Consider the following 23,759-nt stretch of genomic DNA (forward strand, 5'->3'; position numbering starts at 1 on the left):
GCCGCGAAACATTTAAGAACCATTGGTCGGACTACAATCCATTCGTACAGTTGATCCGTGATCATCCAGCAAGAAAGAAAGGTTCACCTGAGAAGATTCTATTATATTTTTCTATATTATTTATTTTTTTGTTGAAAGCAGATGCGACAAATCTGACGTGTTAACATTGCCATGAGCCTAGAAGATTGTATTATCAAGATCTTTTGACAATTACAGAAATGTAATTCTAAACATTGACATCATTTCATTAAATTATACAACGTGATCAACCGAAGTCCAATTGTCTGAGTGCGGAAACAAGTGAGACAACCCTGTGACAATCGTCCGACAATGTCACGAGCATCCTGACACAGAACCGACATTTTATTTGCTCGTAGATTTTTCAGATATTCGGTGACACGTACATCTTTTTACGGGACCGCAAAAGAAGAGGAATTCTTCTCGACAATCGATCACGAAAAGTCTGAATTGACGACGATGCTAAAGACTCACGATTAGTGTTCCCGCGCGAATTTTTTTCTAAAACGTGCCTCGTCGATCTTTTCTGTGAATATTTATAGGATAAGATGAGAAGTAAAATGCATTTGCTAATTGTCACTTTGTTTCTATTATCCGCAATCTATGCCGAAGAGATATCTACTGGTATACCAAATGATAACGCAGAGGAATCAATCCTCCGAGTAAGAAGCTTGCCAACGACGACCGATGTGATTGAAAAGAACTGGACCAGCCTGTCAGAGGCGCTGGATGTTTTCAGTGCGCGTAATTTAGTAAGAAATTGGGTCGAAGAAAAATACGCCGTCGGGGTGCAATGCGGCAAAGATATTACGACGTACGTCGAGGCTTTAAAGAATGAAGAACTATGGGCTCTTAAAGGTAAGATTAAATTTTATTATTCATTACGCTCAAATATCTTAAATTAAACTCGAAATTCTGAATTAATTTTAAATTTAGAACGCCCTATTAGTCTTCTTTATTTCTAAATTAAAAAATATATTTTATTTGTTAATATATTATTAAGCTAAAAATACAAAATTTCTTAATCAAAATACACATAATATATAAAAGATAGAATATATTTAAAAATCATCAGTTAGATATTAAAAAAAATATTATTATATATTATGTAAGTAAATTATAAATTATTTCTATAATATATTTAAAAAACTAATTTGGAAAAATGATTTTCTTTCCCGCATATTTTTAATGTTAAACAACGAAAAAATTTCCATCAATGTAATATAATAACTTATGATTTTATAGAATCTCTTTGTAGAGACTCATAGAATATTCTTAGTCTGTAAAGACTGAGAGTCTCTTATATAAAGATGAATGAAACTGTTATTTACGTAGTGGCAGATAAATCGTCATCGCTCATGCTTCTTTTTTTCTTCTTTCTATGTATATTATGAAATTATTATACATATTGTAAATGAGTAAATTATGTCAATAGAAAGTTTAGCCACAATAACCGCAATATTAGCATTAGCCATAAAGTATGGATCTTAACTGTCTTCAAAAAAGACTTCTTATTAAAATTTTTTAAAAGAGCATTTGTGACTTTAACATTTTTATCAGCTAATTTATATATACTATATATATAAATATATATAAGCGGCTGATTTTTATTATTTCGCGGATTTCGGAAATAATAATATCGCTTATTAATACATTTCCATAAGCATTAATCTTCTGAAACAACATTTTCTTTGTATAATAACTAATAACTCTCATTAAATATATTACAACTTTATTGAACTGTTAGCTTCAATGGCTGCTATCTCAATATAGCGAAGTTACAACGTATAATATATTATATAACTTTTAATTTAAATTAACTTGTAATATCAAAATTTCGATATTACGAACGAAATAATCTCGATAGTTTGTCTACTAATAGAATACGATCATAGTTAATGAGAGTCTCGAAAGAAGAGACATTGATTATATTGAATTATATACTTTCTAGGTGTTTATATAAGTTTTATTTTAAAAATTATTCCAAGTCATTTAATTTAAAGTCTTTTGCATTCAATTATATTGTCGTATAATAACTTTGCAATTTTTGTTTTATCTTTTTGGTCTCATTAGGAATACATATAGGAATGTATATGGAAGAGAAATAAAGAATTCAGGGCAAGAATTTTTGTGACCGTGTATTATCTTTTTTAATCTTTTTAATTATAATCTTTTTTTATCATAATGAAGTTGAAGTTATATACAGGGTATCCCAGATCACCCGTACACCCCTTTTAAAATGAAAATAAATGGCTTTTGTCAAAAATCGCGAACAATTTTTAAGTAAATCGGCTACGCTCTATCAAATGGTGATATTTTCAACTTTTGATTCCGACAATTTGATTCCAGAAATACGCCATCCGGATCGGAAGTTGAATTTTTTTAGGGGAACATGGTACTTATTATTACAGATTCGAATTGTACGTGAAAAAATAAGAAACTTTTGTATCAAATGTTTTTTCTGAAAGTGCCTCTGTCAACCTTAAAATTGACCTTGAAAGTAACTGTGATGAACTTTCAATAATTAATATTTCTATTATTATCACAAAAATCGTTACATGGAATAGGATTTCTTTATTTAATTTACTGTGCTCTACCTCCTCACAAGTGCGTGAGCTTATGCTCAGGGACACCCTGTATAGCATATTTTCTGTGCAAGGCAAACAACCTGCTCCACCGTATGAACGAAATCTTTATGGAGCAACAAGGATTTATTCTTGGAACAAATTGTTTACCTTGTGCACAAAATTATTTTATTAATAAGTTGCGTTATTAATTTCTTAGTCCGATGAAAAAAATAATAAATATACATCATCAATATTTTTTTACAAAGATTCATTCTTGTACTACATATTTTGTTTCTGTTCTTTTTATTTTTTATTCTTAATGGCCAAGTGAAGCATAAAGATAAAACAGAGATTGCTCACTCATACAGCAACACGATTACAAATATTTTCATTTTTATTCGCAATGACTAAGAGAAGTATAAAGATAAAGTAGAGAATGCAAAGTTATTGTACAGTAACACGATTACAATTACAATTATCTATATTTTTATTCGTAACGGCCAAGAGAAGCATAAAGATAAAGCACAAGTTGCAAAATCAACACGTTGCAACATTACAATTGAAAATTACAATTAAAAATGCAAAAAAATTTGCAATCAAAGAACTTGAACTTTTAATTAAATAATATAAAACTTACTATAACTAGTTTACTATAGCTTAAATTATATAAACAGATAAAAAACTTAATGTATCCAGGTAGCAAGCACACGTCATTTTGACGTTCCAAACTGGTCATTTTTGGTCATATGTCGTCAAAATGACTGATTTGTTACACGACTTTATATTGACGTCTTATATAACATTATTTTGACGTCATTTTTCAGTCATGAAGTGACGATTATTTTATTATTAATGTCATTAGTTAGTACATCGATCCCATAAAAAAAATTTTTTTAAATTTTTTATATAACATGACTCGCGATCAGACTTTAACAATTGTTAAAGTAAAATTCACTGTAAAACCAGTAAATTTCACTGTAAAACCAGTAATCGCTAGTTCGTTCGTTTACCGCTATGATCGCTATCTCTCTTGTATTTAGTTTTAGTCATAAGAATTATATAAAGTTTGCAAAGAGTGACAGATAAAATTAGAAATATTACTTCGATTTAATTTCTGATACAATCTCAATAGAGAGGCTTCAGATATTAAATCGATCTTATAAGTCGGACAAATAAATGTCTGGCTACTTAATGAAAATTATTCGTTCGTTATCTATTTAAAATAACAAGTTCAATATACATGTAATATAAATAAAATAAAATTTTTAATATAATAAATATTTAGTAAATATAAATAAAATTTTTAATTTTATATATATTTATTTATATTTATATATATTTATTTATTTTTATATTTATTATATTTATATTATATTTATGAAATAGATAGAGAGATGAATTGTAGTTTAATATTACTGGCAATGAAAGAAATATTACTGATATTGAGAAATATTACTGAGATATTACTGATTGAAACAGTCAAAATTATTAACTGATTCTTTCAATAAATATCACTGATTTACAGTGCTGTACTTATAACCGCTGTAATCAGTGACTATTTACTGTTTTTCAGTGATAATACACTGATTCACTTTTAGAGAGTGCTTTATTCGACAACGCTATTAAATATATTATTATGCTAAGAAAAAGACATCAAAATATGGTACATTTTATGACGTCAAAATGCGGTACATGTCATGACGTCTAGAATCTGTGACATTAGACCATCACTTTTACGTCAATTCGTGACGTCAAGAATAGACAGTGAATGACCAATTTGAAACGTCAAATGACGTGTGCTTGCTACCTGGGTAATTGATATCATTTTTCCTTTTCGAGGCAATAATTATTATATAATTATTATGTTTCTCTTCTTATGCCGTTACAAATATCTTTTATAACACACCTACGATATTCTCTTATATAATCCATGACGTTGTATTAGGCATAGATTCTTCATCTGATTACATCGTATTCTATGTTTTGTACGGAACAATTTTATACGCTCCCTGTATGTATGCATCGCAACTTTCTCCCTCATGCAGCTTTCTAAGTTACATTGCATCGGGAGGTAATCGTGCTAAATCATTTGAGTGAGATGCGAATTATTCGAATGATCTCTTTCAATTGCATCATGTTCGTAGAAACGAATGCATCCGCAAGGATATACTGTCAGTATCTCGGAATCGTTTGTCGTTATTATAATGATAGATTGAGTCATGATTTGAGATCAAGCTACAATCAATTTTTTTCTTTAATTAAAATCAAATTAACGAGACATTAACTATTAAGCGGACTTTAATTTTGCGTAATTTTAATTAGAGATTTAATCAGAAACGCGACATTTGAAACACTATATATCAATCAAAGTCAAGTGACAACTTCTACTTCATAACTTTCCTCGAGTATTGATTTTGAATTTGTTAAAAACAGTGACGTTTTTCAAATTAACACTGAATTCAAAGATACTCTGTGTCATCCGGTTCACACTTGAAATAAAGAAAAAAAGATGCGTCAAAGTCGCGTTAATGAACAGGTTGTGGGAATATTCTTGCAAACAATTGCTCGTCTTCTCTTCCTGGTTTGTCTACTTTCATGATTTCGTGAAGTTTCACTTTTTTTTAGCAATGACATAAAGAGTCGACAAACGTATCGGCTCACAAGAAACGTAGCGCTGATTAGCGAGGCGCGCCCTCGTTTCACTTTTCTCGGTCAATACCACTTTCGACATATTCGTTAAATGCGCACCAAATATGTGTAAAATGTAATCGTTTTTTCGCAAAAAGATTATCTCTTTCCTGCTGTTTTATTTTTAAAAAATCTAATTTCTATTCGATATGTATAATAGATTACATTTCATCAATTTTTTCGTCATTTAGATATGTTGTAGAGGAAATTGCTCCGTGTAATTTCCTGTGAAAATCAAGTGGGATACATATAGAAGAGTATATAGAGAGTTGTAACAAATTAAAGAAGATATAACAAATTAATTAAAAAAAAATTGATAGTAAAGTTTGTGTACGTCGTAAAAATCTGTTATTGTCTGAAGAAGTCTTACGACTTTCACGCGTATCATAAAAGAAATGTTTTTTTATTCTTTTCAAATGTCAAAAATTTTATTATCTTAGATCGCATCAAAAGAATTTCACGATTTTACGGGTTTTGTTCTCGCTTGAAAGTATTTGCTAACGTAACTAAAATCAACTTTAAAACATGATTCGGTTACATACTGTGTTTCTCTTCTTTTTTGATGGAAAGAAGACTACACATATACTTATATAAATATAATTTCTTATATAAATATAATTATTTATATTTTTTTATATAAATATAATTATTTATATTCTTTTTTATATAAATATAATTATTTATATTTATATAAATTTCTTATGTAAATAATATAAATATATAATTCTTATATCAATTATTTTTTCCTCAAAACACCATATCTTTCGAAGCTCAATTTCGTAAACGAAAAATAGTTTATATAAATAATAGTTACGTAAAGATTTATATAAATAAAGATTTATATAGATAAAGATTTATATAAATAAAAGTTATATTTATATCACAATATTTGTATATAAATCGATATGTGTGTGTTAGAATATTTTTATTATATACATATATATTCATAAATCTCCCTATATTATCAATACATACGAATATTTATGATATGAATTAAAGACTTGAGATACGAATTTTTTTGAGATTTACTTTGACATTCGAATATTCCATATCTGTAAATGCACGCAATTTATTTCATTACTTTATTCGAAATTGCTCAAGCAACCTTAAACCACAGACAAATATCCTTTCCTTTTCTGTGTGTTCCGAATTTCTTGTTCCGGAAGAAACCTGAGAAGGAACCTGGTACCTGCAAGTAAAAGTCTTAAGTAGGCCAGGGTTCACATTCTCCTCTCTCTCTCTCTCTCTCTCTCTCTCTCTCTCTCTCTCTTTTCAAAAATTCTTCTTCTCTTTGTTTTCTCAGAAATTGAAAATTTATAAAGAGTCATAAAAAAAGTATTGATGCTATTCATTGAAATAAAATAGACGTGAGCCGACTTTTCGTATCGATTTTTGCGGAATCTTGTTGCATTCGATCGAGTCTTGTTGCATTCCTCTCATCAAACCATCATTACACACATAAAACAGCGTCTTTAGCAAAGAAAACAAATTTAATCGGCCGCTTTCACTCTTCGCGAACCCGCGATGCGCATCATCGTTACGATATTTGTAAATTTTATTAACTTTACGCGCGAGCAAAGGTGAAACGTGCATCTGCTCTCAAAATGAAATATCATTAGAGGGAACATTATCGTTATGACACTTTAAAAAGAATCGTTTGTCTCGAACGTGACGTCGCTCTTTTGACTTTCGGAAGCACTTATTTTCTCACGCATTGTATATTCCACTGTCTTCACACGTAAAAAATATCACTTCCTGATTTCTACCGTTACAAGTAGCTAAAAGAACATTATTGTTGAATTATTATGCTGAATATGTACAGTTGCATTGTTAAATTATAAAATTAGGCGTGAAATGAGATATGTGAACGAAAGCGATAAAAAACATGCCTCTTATTTACTTAGAAAAATAGGATAATTTCGTAGAAATTCTTTTGTGTACGCATAATTCAGTAATTTTAGTAAAATATTTTTCTTACAGTTATAAAGATAAAAATTTACATATTATTTCAGAATAGTTAGAATAATTTAAACATTATATTTTCCTTGAATCATAGACTTATACTATTACTTTGTTCTACAAAGTTAATAGAAAGGTTTAACAGAAATTGTAATTATTCATTATATTCATATGCATTTGCACAATACGATCATCTAATTATAAAATCAATAGGCAATACTAATTATAATATAGAGCGAGGTTATACGATTTCTTGATCCAATTTTTTCATTGCTTTTTGAAAGTGCTGATCGCAAGATAAAGCATTAGACGATTCTTATCTAACAATAAGAGTTATATAAATAAGTGTCTCTCCAAAAGAGATTTTGATGTTTGAACATATATTAAAATTAAAAAATGTTAAAATATATAGCATGATGAGCATGTGTGTGTATAATTTATGTTTTTCAATTGCATTGTGTAAAGACAAAGACAATGTGCAGAAACTCGATTGGCATTAGAAAGTGTCGAGTCCAAATCGGCATTGCGATTAGCGAGATTATACTATTCGAGGAGGAAGAATTACGTGGCAGCTGGGGATGAAATCGCAAGCTTTCGCTTTCGCGGAAACACGTTTCTATTTCTAGACGATTTGCTTTGGACGGCAATATCGGCGAGTAGCATGTCATAGGATTACGGTCATTCAATCTACGACAAATCACGTTCTCCAACAACGTGAATATTAATGACCGCTTTAATTAAACCTCGAAAATCATGTAAAACAAGATGAAGATATCTTTATTCGATTTAAAAATATTGCGCTTACCTATAATTTTTTAAATATAATTAGCTAAAGTTATTTTCGCGTAAAACTTAATTGATTCCATCTTTCTAGAGTGTTAAAATTGTGGAAAGCGACAAGATATATGATCTAATATATAATGCATGAGTTTTTTTAGACATATCTCACACGTGAAGGCGTATATCCCCGAGGTTATATAGCGTGCGAATGTCCGACCAATTAAGTATGCCAATTAAGTAATTTTTATGTTGTACAAACGTACGTCATACGTGGCAAGTATCAATCGCAGGTTGACAATCAACGGTGACTGGCGGCAAAATTAAGCAAAATTAGCTGTTACTAAGCTGTTAAACGATATAATATCATTAAACTATCGATTATCAGCCGCAATATTTCTATGTGTAATATTATTTCATTTCGATTGCTATTATGTTTCAAAAACTTACAATGCAGGAGTATATATTGCTTTACGAAAATTCACTGGAAACTACGCAGAATTATGCATAGAAAAAAAAGAACCAGTATTCACTTTTCGCTAATTTCTACTACACAGAGAAAAATATCATTCTACTGCCAAGAAAAGCGATTACTCGGTTTATTTTTCTTTTTCTAAGTAATAGTTTTCTTCAACAGAGAATATATTCTTGATAATAGTCTTAAAATATATTCATCACAAGTATTAGAAAATCTCATTATCATATACTCAAAAGAAGAATTTATTTTCTCTTCAAGAATATTGTAAAGTTGTATCAAAGAAAAATCAAATCTACTTTACGCCAACTTTATGTAGTAAGCAAACCAAATTTTTGTTTTAATTTAATATTCTTGATTAAAATACTGCACTTACTAAAATTTAGAATATATTCAATTAAATTTAATGCTTGTGGTGAACTTATGATATATTTGTGGATATACAAACTTATGATATACTTAAAATAAATAATATTTACTTGAATACAGTATACATTTTTCTCTGTGTAGATAAATATTACTTAATCAGAGAAATTCCGTATAAGCAACATCAACACTAGAATGTTAATTATTGCTGGATTCTAAAGAAATGAAATTAACGTATAAAGAAAACTATACGAGTATATAATTAAAGCTGAAAAACATCACGTTTAATAACCAATCTATCTGCGATAACAATCGGTAATTATAATATATTTCGAATATATTGATATAAAATGATGTAATCTACTTGTTGCGAATGTTTCTCGAAGAAAAATATATTCCAGAGTTGCGTGTCTCTTTTCGCCTAAAAAAGAATTTATTAAAATTTCTTTTCGCGGATTTTTCAAATATGAAAAAGAAAACTTCCGAATTTTTTCAGTGACCCAATTTATTAAAAAGTGATGATTCCACAAGTAGTTCCAGATGTTAATGAAGTAAAGAGAAACAGGATAGAAAGTATACATCGTTAACAAGCCCAAAAACTGGCAAATGTTTGCTCACTCTTCAGTTACGTTTTCATCTGTAATTATCTGTAATTATTATATTCATTTATAATTATCGCTAAATACTTCTGTTTTTGCATTCTTTAGCACTAGTAAATGCAGTACTGCATCCATCGCGATACATTGGATCTGAGAAAAATTCTATGCTAAATTATAATCTCGATCGTGTCTAAAAATTTTGTATTTAAAACGCATTTTTAGATGAGCAATCAAATTTCGAATAATGTTAAAAAATAATATTTTTTTATATAATAATAGTACTAACATAACTAAATTGCAATTTGATTGACTTAAGGTGAACCATTAGAGGGATGAATTTTTTTCGTATGATCGATGCATACAAATACGTTGATTGCGCGTATGCTGTCACGACAGAATTTTGATTTGCTCGAACTCGTGTTACCCAATTGCGAATAAACGAAAAGGTCAATCACACTACGATCGACTATTTCACTAACGGTCAATTATGGGTTCGTTTTGAAACGTACCAATTTATTGTCGCAATAACGTGACTATAAATGACAGCTGCATTAGAAACGGGATGCGTTTCACTTTCGTGTATCGAGGTTATTACATTTTCGTGCACGGAAAAAGAAAGTCACCGCGCCTCTCTTTTGGGGGGACATATGTTTCACAGTTCACGTGTCCGCTTTCATTCGCGTACACGAGAATGTCGTTGAATATCAATCCACAGTATTTCGTCTTGTAAAAATAAAATAAATAACGTTACGCAATTTTCATAGTTTATTCTGTTTTAATTTGTGGCTCTGTATACTAATTTTTCTCTAATTTTTTTCTAATTTGGATCTTAGGAAAAAATTACAGCTATTTATATTTTAATTTATATAATTCAAAATTTATTAATAGAATTATATAGAATTATAAATATATATACATATATATTTTAATAAAATTTTATTAATAGAAGATTTATTTTTTAATAGCCAATAATACTATTAAAAAACGTTGATCTTTTTGTTTTGCATTATATATTACTTTACAATATTTCAACAACATTCTTATTCAGATTAGTATTTTAAAATAAGTCAAGTGTTTCTTTTATCTTGTAACAGAAAGTTTAAGAAGAGAATATTATTGCTACTGTCAATGACTGTCAAGTCAATAAATCGTTGAGCTCATTTAACCAGACAGGTAACAAAGTGGCCCATGATTGTATAAAATCAGTTGCGATATTCCGTAGATAAAATGTGAGAGATTTTATTTAACAATGTGTGTGAAAACGAGCTATTGTATATTTAATTGAAGCAATCATAAATTTGTTCTTAAGCACTCTCATATTTAAAAGAGTGATATATTGTCATATGAAAAGATCGATAAGAGGCTAAATAAAGAAAACAGAATCATTTAAAATCCAAATGTCAAATGTTTAGATTACTAAGCAAAATTATAAATTGCAATCTAGATAGACGCTTTCACCAGAATCGCGTAGGAAAGAAATTCGTACACGCTCCACTTTCATATTGTTAGTCAAGGACGTTTATACTCTCGCTAACGTGTGACCTCTGTTAATTTAAGAAAGCAAACCAATGTCAGGCGGACATCGTCAATGCCAGACGGTTAGATGATAGTATTGCAACACTAGCTTCAATCAGTATGCAAACGCGTTTGTCTCTCTCTCTCTCTCTTTTTAGATTCATACTTTCTCCCATTTGTATACATGATACGTATACAAATAGATCTACGTAACAAAGTAAGCGAATAAGTTTACATAATTTAAAAAAATGCATACGCAAGAAACTACTTATATTTAAAATTATGAACAAAATATTTTACGCGTACTCTGTACTTGATTATTAATTGTTACTAATTATTATAAATTAGAAACAAAAGTAACGCGATGGAGAATCTTAAAGTTTCTCAAAACGAGTTTTGAGAAAATAACGTTGCATAAAACATGCAAAACAATATTATTTTTTGGTAAGATCACTTTCTTTTTTAGCCTTCAATGTTGTCGAGAGTCGACGCATTTCCTGGTTGGATTTTTTCTTTCAAATGTACGTGAAATTCATTGCAATCACGACGGTAAATTGTTGTCGAACAATTTTAACGAGTATATATAAAACTGTCAGATTCAAATATAATTAAAATAAATGTCATGTAGCAATCTGAAAATTTTTTAGTCATATCAGAGGATAATTAAATATTTACAGTTGAAAAGCCAATTAAGATATTGTCGTAAAAAATTTTATACAAATATAATAAATATAATAAATAAAATAGTTACAACATGTCTAGCAGAACCGTAAAGCCAATCTTGCAATTGCTAAATTGATTACTTCATGCATCGTATTTGTAATTTTAATTTAAAACTTTCAAAATAAAAAGTGATATTACTTTCTTAGTGGCAATTCTAATCAATCTATCAATAGATAATTACAATAATTAGAAAATACAAATTTGTTTAGTGTAAAGTTAGCGTTCGTGAACGTTGCGATAAAGTTTCGAGAAGAAAAGTAAAAGAATTATATGTAAATCAGACACTTTTTAGCCATTTACTGGATCGTTTACATGTAATTTTTTTTAAGTAACAAATATCGCGCCAAATTCTTGATTTCTTAGTTTTTAGCAATTATTAATTTTTTCTTTTCCAGGAAGCAACAACATACAATACACTTTCTCTATATTGATGAGTAATTAAAAATATTATATAAATCTTATATTCTCAAGGCATTTATAATATAATATAAAACATATAACATTAAATTTTTTACGAAAGAAAAAAATTTTATGCCAAATTGAAAATAAATGTTGTTTGCGGTTTTTAGGATTACGACAATGCTTCAATAGCGTAATAGCATTGTTACACGTGTACGAATGGAATATAAAATAGTGCTACTAAGATTCCAAGGTTTAATAAAATCGAGCGTTGCATTGACTATTTATGTTTCGCAGCAACTGGAATCACGTGCCGATCATGAACTTGACTTTAAACTCTTGCGATAGAACTGTAACTGAATCACAATTTAAAAGTCAATGTTCTAATTCAAGTATTAGCCTTCATGTCACTCATAAATCACCAAATATTCACAATAGTAAGTATCAATGATCGATAAACAAAGTCTTTCTGAAGAAGGTGTGAAATCTTTGAAACCTGTTGATTTTTATTATTTCTTTAAAATATTTTTTCTGTATAAAAATTCGAAGAAATCATAAGTCTTTATAATTTTTTTCTCAATTTTTATGAAATAAATTGTCTTTCTTATTAAATTAAAAAAATGTATTTAAAGTTAATAATTTAAAGTGCAAACTAATAAATATAAGGAATAGTTTTTATACTTACATAATTATAATTTTCAATAAACTTATTGCATTTTTTATCCAATTTTATTAATTATTTCTAATATTATTAATTTTTTTCATTTTTATATTCTTACATTAAAAGTTATGAAACATATTTTTACTCTACAATTTTTTTTTAAATTTATTGCTCTTTATTTATAATTTATATTTCATTTTATATTTCATTATAGACATAACAATTATCATTTAATGTATATATATCTAATATTATATAGCTAATATGTATATAGATATTTAATATTATTACTAATACGTTTGCGATATAGATAGATATTATCTCATCATCATCATCATCATTTTTATAATCTATTTTTGTAATGTAAATCTATCTAATCAATTTGGAATGCAAACACGGAAATCCTATTAAATCGCTTCACATAAATCTCTCGCCTACTTACACATACATTGTATACCACAAGCACTACAAATATGACTTCATAGTCAGTGATGATAATTACATAATTCTTATGTTACTTACCGCAATTATCTTTTCCTGTAAATTACCCACGTTGATTTAGTCTTACAATCAGCATATAATTAACAGACACGCGATTCTTCTGCGCAGAAAGTATAATAAAAGTGAATTAAGAATTAACTTAACGGAAAATATATTGCAGCAGTGATTTAAATAGCAGCAAAAATAACAAAAACGTGAATGAAAATGCTATTTATATGCATTGTTAAATGTTTAAGAAAATATCGAAGTTGACAAATTATAAGATGTCGAATTCTATAGAATTTTTATAAATATTTTATAGAATATTTATGAAAATTCTACAGAATTTAATGCTGAAAAATATCCATTAGTACACTTACAAAATCATTCTATTAGTATTGCGCGATATAAAAAAAATATTCGAGTAATTTTAAAAGATCTATCAAGTGACTAAAGAAATTATCCAAAAAAATTATTTGAATTTTAAAAAGGATGGAAACGTAACAATAGAATTATCATAAAAATGAAAATAATATAATTAATAAACTATTAAAAAACATATTTAATAAAATATAATTAAAAACAACATAATTAAAAACATATAATTTTAATTAAAGTTAAATTAATAATTTTTCTAGTCATTTTTTATTAGTATTTCTTTTTCTGCAAATTCGAAATCATCATTCAATCTCTAGTTTTTCGAAATTATAAAAATAAATTACCTAACTAACTTAAGTAATTTAAGCTAAATCTTATGAAACTTTTTCTGGGAATTAAAATTGGAGCGGAACCAGTCGAAACTTTAAAAAGTTCCCAAAACGAATTTCAAAAAACGATAATGAACATAAAAAACAGTGACGTCGACCGCAATCTTAAGTGCGTAATCATAAGTGACGTAATGAATCCGTGGTCACGCCGAGGCCTATGTAATACAATCTTATAAATCCTTCGTCATATACTGACGTGATTAGATAATTTCTTTTACTTCCCGAATAGAAAGTGCATACTTCGTCAAAGGCAAGCCTTTACGACGCAAGCCTCGCCGTCATGACATCTCCCTAATGACGACAATCTAATACGCTATCTCTAAATTGTCTATATTACGATATCGAGAGGATATTACACTACTTTATTCACAAAAAACGCGCTCGCGTGCTTGTCAAATGCATACGTATAAAAGTTACGCAGTCTAGTTATTTAATCAAATAGAAATCAACATGTCTTGACATTTAAGCGAAGTTATACTAATATCGTATTAGATAATAGCCACCTTGGCTATTATCTAACATTTATCGGTTAATTTATAGACGATTTATGTTAGTGAGGACAAATAGATTATAATAATAAAATTAATACAAATGATTTTAAGCTAATTTCTTATTGCAATTAATTAGAAGAGTACAATATGTGTATGTATGTGTGTACGCATATATGCGCATGAGATTACAATTCTATTTATAAACTGAAAACCGAATTAAGTTGCAATTGACAAAGACCAAACAATAATGAAAAAAAATTAAAGAAATTCTATATAAAACTTTTGATTGATTCAATGTTTGATGGAAATGAGTTAGAATTTTGTCAAATTGATTGATTGTTTCAATATCACAAGTTATAAAAAACAAAAAATCTATATTTTTCAAAACATACATGCATACATTTTTTTCAATAAAAATAATGTATTTAATATTTAATCGATAGTACATGAAATTTTCAGCGACTCAATTAAAAAAATATATCGGTAAACGGAATTGGTTTTAAATCTAAGATTTTTAACATGTATTGTGCCTCAGACTCTTATTCAGAAACCAGATTCTCGTTTTCACTCTCACGAGTCGTCGACCTACTTTGAATAAAAGTACTTTCGCAGCACTCACCTGACTGACCACTTCCGGCTCGATCGTCACAGCTCTTCGATGAAAGTGTTCTCCAGCGATCGCTTTCGTCACTTACAAGGTGTTTCAGAACTCGTGACCTTACTTCTCCCATCGACGACTCTTTCCGATCAACATGCGGTTGATTTCTCCTTCCTGAAACACATTTTATATGCATAGTTAGGTCAAAATTGATGCAACATGAATAGTAATAGAACTAATAGAATAAGAAAACCATTATTATTTATATTTTTTCTTCTGCAATATACATATATAAATATCTATATAATTTATATCTATATAATCTATATAATATATAAAGTAATAAAAATATATATATATATTATTACTGTTTATAAATTATATAGATTATATAGATATAAATTATATAGATATTTATATATATTGCAGAAGAAAAAATATAAATAATAATGGTTTTCTTATTCTATTAGTTCTGTTACTATTCATGTTGTATCAATTTTGATCTAACTATGCATATATATATATATACATATATATATATATATATATATATATATATATATATACATACATACATATATACATATGTATGTATTTTATGTTTCTACGAATCAAATATTTCGAGAATAATACATACAATAAAGAAAAGTATACGAAAATAATAATTGTTCTCTCGTTTTTCCAGTGGATGACGCATCGGGCAGATTCACCAACGGATACTTTTGGGGTAACTCGTATTTTATTGGATCAGCCACCGAATGTGAGTACATAGGTCAAGATTACAGTCGAAAGAATCCGAAAATCGGTGCGGAGTCATCGATCGAGGAAGTACGAGAATTTAATGCTGAGCCACGAAAACTAATCAACGCAGGCCTCAGCGGAACTAATATGTGGACTCAGACAGACTCCACTCAAGCACCACCTTATCGTCTAGGATTCTATATGATGAGACTTTCTGTAAATGCGACTCGATATACAACAGTAAGTAGCATCGATATATAACGTGTAATTTATTTGTTAAAATATTATTCAATTTTTCTACGTGTTTTCCTATTTTATGAAAATGTGAAAGAAATTCATGTTAACAAAATATATTTATTTCTACAAAGTTTTTCATGCGAAGTAATGTATTTTTCAATATTACAAGTTGTAAATAATATTAATAATTTTAAAAATCATTAAAAATATATATGAATTTTATAAAGCGTAAAAAAGAAATACTTATAAGAGTAATATATTTAATTTAGAAAAATAAGAGATATGAAATTTCTTTTCGTAAACGAAAATAACGTTTTCTTAGAATTTAACGAAAAAAACCCAAATGCCACTAATTATGCTTACAATATATTAATTACGACGCTATTTTCGAATGGAAAAAAAGTTAACATTTTAATGTAAATGCATAATTTTACGAAGAAATAAAGTAAAATATCTTTTCCGATAAATTCCTAAATTAGTGCTCATTTTTTTATTATATTATTTTAGAGTGATATTTAATATAAAGAAAATCTATTCTTATTTCTTAGACAAGATTGATTCATCTGGGTGTTTGTCTGCCATTCTCGTGCTCTGCCTCCGACGTTACCGTGATCGGGAAACTCGCTGCGGGCGAATTCGCGGCAAAGCATTCGTCGATCGAAAAAGTCAGAGATCAGCACAATTTATATGACATGTATACAGATCCGGTCTTCTGGATTTTAACGTAAGTTTGCAGGAAAAGAAGATTAAAATTAAATTATACAAAATTAAACTTAAATTAAAATTATATAAAATTAAACTTAGATTAAATTAAAATTAATTAAGTCATATTTTATTAATAAGTAAGATAGATATGACGCAATGTGAAATTTAATGATACATAAGTGTATATATAAATTGTTTTAATCGTATTTTATTTTTTCATTTAATCATTCAAAGTTGAAATATTGAAAATTGAAGTTTTTTAATAGATTAAACATGCGCGAACAATGGAAATATTCGATGTGTTTTAGCGCTGTCTGCACGATTGCCTTGATACTGATGATTCTCGGCACCGGATACGATTATTATCTACCGAATATAGTAGCCCGTAAGAAAAACGTAATCTACGATTTGGAGAAGCACGGGAAACTCGATCATCTCACCAATGGCAACGGGAAAGCGCTAAATGGTAAAGAACTCCATGTTCTAAAAAGTCATTCGTGTTTTGTTGATCATACTTATCGTTATTGCAAGATAACATCAGTACAATTAAGATAATGACGACTATTTCCTGCTGTTTACAAAAGGATGTCGCAGATTCCTCGCATATTTTTTTCAATTCTTGCATAGATTTTTCAATCGAGTCAAAGTCGCCATTTTCTTATTGAAAATATAAGCGTCTTTTATTTCAATTTCTTAACATTGAACATTTTTTTGTACAATGCGAATTTCGGATTATGAATATTAAAGTTAAGATAGCAAATTAAAATTTAATAAAGAATAGAACTTTTTTATTATAATTTTTATAATTTATTTATCTGCTTTCATAGAGCTTAATTCGTGTAAAAATCTCATCGTTTTAATATATAATTTTTATAAATCGATATATATATATATATATATATATATATATATATATATATATATATATATATATATATACTTATATCTTTTTACAAATATCATAAGTGAATATTTTTATTAAAGAAAAGAAATTTATTTCAAATAGAAATGAATTGTATAATAGTTATTATATAATAGTAGATAAAAAAAGATGCGAGAGATCTGAATCGGTTTATACGAAGGTAAAAAAAGAGAGATTTAAGAAAATAATTAAATGACAAAAAGCAAAGCACGTTTCAGCATCGCATAATAACTGCTTTACAAAGAAAAATGCTGTAGTTCGCTAAACTAACTCATCTCGCGGTATAAAGGATGATGTTGTAATCACACGAAACGCAATTGCCTTGGTGGTGCGTCTTTCGTGAGAAATAATAGTACAGACTAATATAAAGCTCGACTACCACTCACAGACTATCAAGACAGGACAAGGACGGTACCAAAAGTAGTGACACGATTTATTATTATATTCCATAGCTGTACAAGGTAAGGTCTACCTTCCTGTTCCAGTGGCACATTCTAGCAGCAATGATGCGCAGCCGATTAATAATAACAACGTTCGTGAGAGTGGCTTGCAATCCACATCTACCACGGAGGGGCGACAGCTTAGTACGTTAAATTTGTGTCTTATCTGTATCTCTAGAGTTGTTAAAAATATTGTTGTAAAAAATTGACGAATATTAGAATAAATCACAAGAATACAAAAGCAATTTATAAATTTGAATATCATCTTTCAATATCATTAAAAGTGATTAACTATTTTCTCTTTCATTCTCTTATTTTTTTTAAACGTACTCCAATTTAGCAATATAACTAAATTAATTTTTTTAACTCTTGCTGCTTTTGTCTTTTATATGACTTAAAAAAAATAGTTATATTAATAGCAAAGAAATTCATATAAAAATAAATTCAATAATTATAAGATCCAAGCCTTTGATTTAAAAAATTAATTAAAAGTGCATAATTTTTATAATATAAATAAAAATTCTTCTTATAATTAGCGGAGGGATAAATTTTTTTGACATTTCTATTACTTTTACAGGTATCCTTGAGGAACTTTTGCTTTCGTTTTCCGTTCGTGCCAACCTGAAGGTCATCTGCGACCACAATGTGGGTGGAGACACCATCAGCACAGTGCACGGGCTCAGAGCGATATCGATGGCCTGGGTTATCCTTGGGCACACGTGCATCGTTCTTTTCAAGTATTCGGACAACATGGAGTATCGTAAAGTGGTGGAGAAGAAGTTTCTCTTTCAAACCATCACGAACGGAGCCTTCAGCGTCGACACTTTCTTCTTCATGGGCGGTTTGCTCGTGAGCTTCCTATACTTCAGAACCAATGCCAAGGGTGACTTGAAGATGCTCACGCAGGGCACGCGAGGCTTCGTCGCGGGCACCCTGAAGTTCATCGGGCTTCTTATATACAGATTCAGCAGACTTACCGCGCCGTACATGTTCGTCTTGGGTCTGGTCGAGATCTCGATGAAATATTTCCACGCAAATTCCGTCTTCGAGCCTCCCACGGCGGATCATTACAATTGTCCTAATTATTGGTGGAGAAATCTGCTCTATATTAACACTTGGTTTCCTGTCGAGCAAATGGTGCGTCTTGTGTTACCGATACTGCAAAGGAGTGCGAAAATTACAATTTACAGGAATTTGTTTTTGTGATAAAATATCTAATTTTCCAAATCTTCGAGATTATTAATTTCTAAAGATATATAGTTAATTCTATTTTTTCACAAATAGAATGACATTTTATATTCTTGATACATTCATAGTAAAAGTTAAATGAGTGATTTTTTCTCTTCCCTTTAATTTTATCTGAATTTTTAATTTTTAATCTATTATTTTTATAAAAAAATTGATTTGATACTTTTAATCCCCGTATATTGATCTTTTTTTAATTTTTACTTAATTTATGAATTTTATTCTTTTTTTACTATCTCCAGATGAAATTATATGAATTCATGTTGTGGCATTACAGTGTATGCTTTGGAGCTGGTACCTAGCAGACGATACACAATTCTACATTGTTGGTGGTGTCATACTAGTATTAGCTACGACTCATTTCAAAATCGCAGCTTTTGCGTTAATCAGTTTACTGGTGAGCTCGTGGGCAACTACTGGTTATATCGCTTTAGTCAATAATCACATGCCGAGCTCAGACGATCCATTGGCCCTCTTCGACAAGATCTATGACAAGCCATGGACGAGATTAGGTCCTTATCTGATCGGAATGTCCGTCGGCTACTTCCTCTTTAAGACTGATTGTAAAGTGAAAATGTCCAAGGTATGATCAGCTGTACAGTTAAAGTTCAAGAAATATATTTTAAAAAATGTCTCTCTGAAAGATTGGAAACCTTCTTAGATGTCTTTACAATATTTGATATTGATTTTTCTTCTCGATACACACAAAATTTAAAAATAACTTTTAACGCTGTTATTTCTAGACTACTGTCGTCGTGGGATGGCTCCTGTCTTCCGCATGTCTCTTGAGTTTGCTTTACGGTCTGTATGAAGCGGAACTTGCACCCGCTACAGCCGCTGCGTATTCTTCGTTAAGTCACAGCGCATGGGCACTAGGTTTAGCATGGATTGTAATAGCATGTAGCACTGGCTACGGAGGTGAGAGTATAAACTAATAAAAAAATCATTAGATTAATTATAACAAAATTGTTAGAGTCATCGTTGCATTAATCCTTAAATAAAAATTAAATTTCCAGGATGTGTAAATAAAATATTGTCGTGGCCACTTTTGTATCCATTCAGCAGAGTGACTTATTGCGCTTATTTAGTTCATCCGCTTGTGATCCGTTTGACTGCTATGAATCTAGATTCACCGTTTCATTTAGGAAAAGATATAGTGGTAAGTTAATGTCGAGAAAAAGAAAAATATAAATAAAATGTTATATAAAACATTGTTATCTTTCAGGGTATAACATTTCTGGGACAACTAGTGCTGTCTTATGTGTTTTCTTTCATAGTATCGGTCACTTTCGAAGCGCCGGTAGTCAGTATGCTGAAGATTCTTTCACCGAAAAAGCGAAGGCGTTTATAATATTGAGAGATTAAAATATATTTAACACACACATCACTCGAACAGTTATTTATACAATTTTATTTATACATAATATGTATGAATTTGATAAAAATCTGCGAAATAATGGCAAAATATTGTAAACGTTATTACATATACACACTGTATTAACACCACTTGTTTCATCTGCCACAAATATGTAACAGCAGTGGACTTTTCTGTGTATCTAAATGTAAAATAAATTATTTCTCTTTTTATTATATGTAAATTCTGATATAGATTCTGACACAATATTCTTACTGTATGAAAAAAAAATAAATGCGCGCATATGCGCTAGTGAATTCAGTTTTGTAATAAATGCTTGACTTTTTTATAGTAATTAATGTTTTTGAAAAATATAAATAAAAAGTAAATATTAGATCGCGTCTTATAGAAGTTACTTACGTTGTATATTATGTTACATGTAACATATACCTTTAAAATTAACGATTATCAAGTAATGATACAAAGATTTGTTTCGCCTTCTTTTTACAAAGCACCTTCTACCGCAACTTCTGTATTAATATCAACAAAGTACGGACCTTCGTTAACGAATTGCTTGAATTTTTGCATAGTATCCGCATCGAATATGTCTCGTTCCGCTTGAGACAGACATTTCACGACTTCGTATTTGGCGTCCTTACACTCTTTGAACGATTCGATGTTTCTATCTAATAGGAACTCCACCAGACCCGGATGAATAGATATATACTCTTGTCCCCATACTTGAGAACTAATCACTCCCAAAACCTCCAAACCGGCCTGCCTAATATCGGCGAATGGTTGTCTGCATATCGATACAATCATATCTAATGGATCGTCGCACAATGAATCGAACCATAGTTTCGTTAGAGATAAGATTCTGTTGTCCTGTTCCTCTTTCTTGACCTCGAGTATAAGGGCAAGATTGTTCAGGCCGCGAGTCCTCAATGCAATCGGCATTCTCTGCACTATCTCGGCGATCTTCTTAAGAGCACCAGGCATCGCATCTCCTAGAGCTTGCAACGCGTACTTGCCCTCGACACTCGCAGATACGAATCCCAGGGTATCCAATGCGGAACCCAGAATATTCTGATCCCCACTATCTATCACTTCGAATAGTGCGGAGATTATCATAGGATACTTGGAAAACAATTCGTTGGGCCAATGACGCGCGACATTACCAAAGAACTTCATCAGACCGGGAATCAGAAGATTTGACAAAGGATTTTCATTGGCTTGTGCTATCTTTTGAACCAGTTTATTCAACACCTCTTGTTGCTCTAAATAACTGAGACCCTCTTCGAATATCGCTAACTCAGTCAATGTTTCCAAGGCGTTTAACTGAAGCAGTATATCTTCATTCTCCAGTACATTGATTAAACTGTTCAGGAAGCCTGATTGAGCCGATACTTCCAAAGCCTCTCTAGATGTCTTGGCTATGTCCACTATAACTTCATAAATACGAAAGCTGATAGTATCATTCTGCAATAATCTGGCAAATGTTCTCAAAAGTTCACCCTTATACAGAATGTGTAAGCCATTTGGATTCTTTCCAACTTTTTTCACAATATTCATCGCACATTCAGCGACTGTTAAATCATTATCACCAATTCTGTTTATAATCGAAATCAAAAGAGTGGTATCTGCAAGCAATTGGAATATCTTATGCGGGTGCGAAGCTGTCCGCAAAAATTCAGACAGCACAAGCAACCTTACACTAGCATTTGGATTAGTTATCAAGGCAGATACTTCAACTACATATCTTTGATATATTTCTCCAGGTTCTAATACACTGAACAGAATGGTTAGAATGTCGCATATCTGCTCTATAACTTCTCTGTAATGAAAAGAAGTTATTAAAATGTCTCGTTTTTAATAATAAATTTTTGAAAATATTATATCACAAATAGTAATTACAGACGCAAGAAACAACATTCTATATTACATCTTATAAAAATAACAATAAATGATCTATATTTAATTGTAGTAATCGTACTTCCAGACTATTGTTGTTTATATATAAATATTTAATTTTAAAATACTCTAAATGACGGTTTTCATATATCTCACATTGGATTACTTGCAAATATAAATATTGCAAATATAAACCTAATATAAATAATTATTCAGAAAATATATTATTTTATTTTTTTAGAATGTTTATAATAAGATCATCTTATAATATTCATATTGTTTCACGTTAAACTTAAAAAAGATCGATTGATTCGCAGAAAATTCATCTGTCATCGTACCTGTTACTAGGGGTTAATTGTGAAAAGAGTGATTCGTAATCCAAATTCCGGGCGACCTGGTCGGCATCTCGATTGTTTAAGCTGCTGAATTTGATCTTGATGTCCGTCAAAACGTCCTTCTTTTCTTCGACATTGTTCAATTCGCATAGACGTAAAATCTTCGCTTGATACCATTCCATCATGGTCGGTTCATTGACAATTTCTTACTTTTGCTCGACAACTTTCACTGGCACTAACGGTCGCGTGAATAAGCGTTAATCAACATAAACGCAAATCTTTCTTTCAGGTTAGGGACGTCTTTGGGAAAATAAATTACGTTTCGTTACGTAAAATCGCCACGTGATTCTGCGCCTCCGCCGCGCAAGTAAAATTGACCGCATTCAGCAGACTCAACTGCTAAGTAGCAATCGAACATGATTGGTTTCTACTTTCAGGTCCGACCAATCAGGCTGAATTTCCACTGAGCGCGTCACACGTCGCGTCAACCAGCGTGAGCCAATCAAAACATCCCATTGTAATAACACATGTTTTCCGTGTTATTACAATGGGATGTTTTGATTGGCTCGCGCTGGATGACGCGACGCGTGACGCGCTCAATGGCCGCATTCAGCAGACTCAACAGTTGGGCAACATTACTAGATTTTCCGATGTAATTCGACGCTGATTAGTCGAACCTGAAAGTAGAAACCAATCATGTTCGATTGCTACTTAGAGGTTGAGTCCGTTGAATGCGGCCAATGGAAACTCAACCTCAGCGTCGAATTACATCGGAAAATCTAGTAA

General features: G+C 30.1%; 2 protein-coding genes and 1 long non-coding RNA gene across 4 annotated transcripts; 1 reads left to right on the top strand and 2 right to left on the bottom strand.

The window, feature by feature from the left end:
• Positions 1-35: 35 nt before the first annotated feature.
• LOC145971487 (O-acyltransferase like protein-like) lies at positions 36-20,971 on the top strand. 2 transcript variants are annotated; one of them, XM_083099197.1, is made up of 10 exons: positions 36-876; positions 15,769-16,064; positions 16,610-16,785; positions 17,075-17,232; positions 18,141-18,272; positions 18,706-19,265; positions 19,651-19,956; positions 20,117-20,291; positions 20,390-20,532; positions 20,599-20,971. In XM_083099197.1, exons 1-10 carry the CDS (start codon positions 567-569, stop codon positions 20,722-20,724), a joined length of 2,382 nt encoding a protein of 793 aa, XP_082955323.1. In that variant the 5' UTR covers positions 36-566; the 3' UTR covers positions 20,725-20,971. The 2 variants fall into 2 exon arrangements, with proteins under 2 accessions (XP_082955323.1, XP_082955324.1); XM_083099198.1 differs by having other exon boundaries at positions 18,174-18,272.
• On the bottom strand, positions 6,199-16,152 carry LOC145971490 (uncharacterized). Its single transcript, XR_014438891.1, has 4 exons — positions 15,721-16,152; positions 15,105-15,257; positions 13,270-13,348; positions 6,199-6,462 (listed from the first exon to the last, which is right to left on the bottom strand). It is a non-coding gene; the product is annotated as an uncharacterized LOC145971490 (long non-coding RNA).
• LOC145971489 (26S proteasome non-ATPase regulatory subunit 5) lies at positions 20,765-23,350 on the bottom strand. Its single transcript, XM_083099201.1, has 2 exons — positions 22,977-23,350; positions 20,765-22,561 (listed from the first exon to the last, which is right to left on the bottom strand). Exons 1-2 carry the CDS (start codon positions 23,156-23,158, stop codon positions 21,232-21,234), a joined length of 1,512 nt encoding a protein of 503 aa, XP_082955327.1. The 5' UTR covers positions 23,159-23,350; the 3' UTR covers positions 20,765-21,231.
• Between the last annotated feature and the right edge of the window lie 409 nt (positions 23,351-23,759).

This window comes from Camponotus vicinus, unplaced genomic scaffold, assembly GCF_025532165.1.
Source record: "Camponotus vicinus isolate PSW18456_S1 unplaced genomic scaffold, iyCamVici1.0 SCAF_5, whole genome shotgun sequence".
Lineage (NCBI taxonomy): Eukaryota > Metazoa > Arthropoda > Insecta > Hymenoptera > Formicidae > Camponotus > Camponotus vicinus.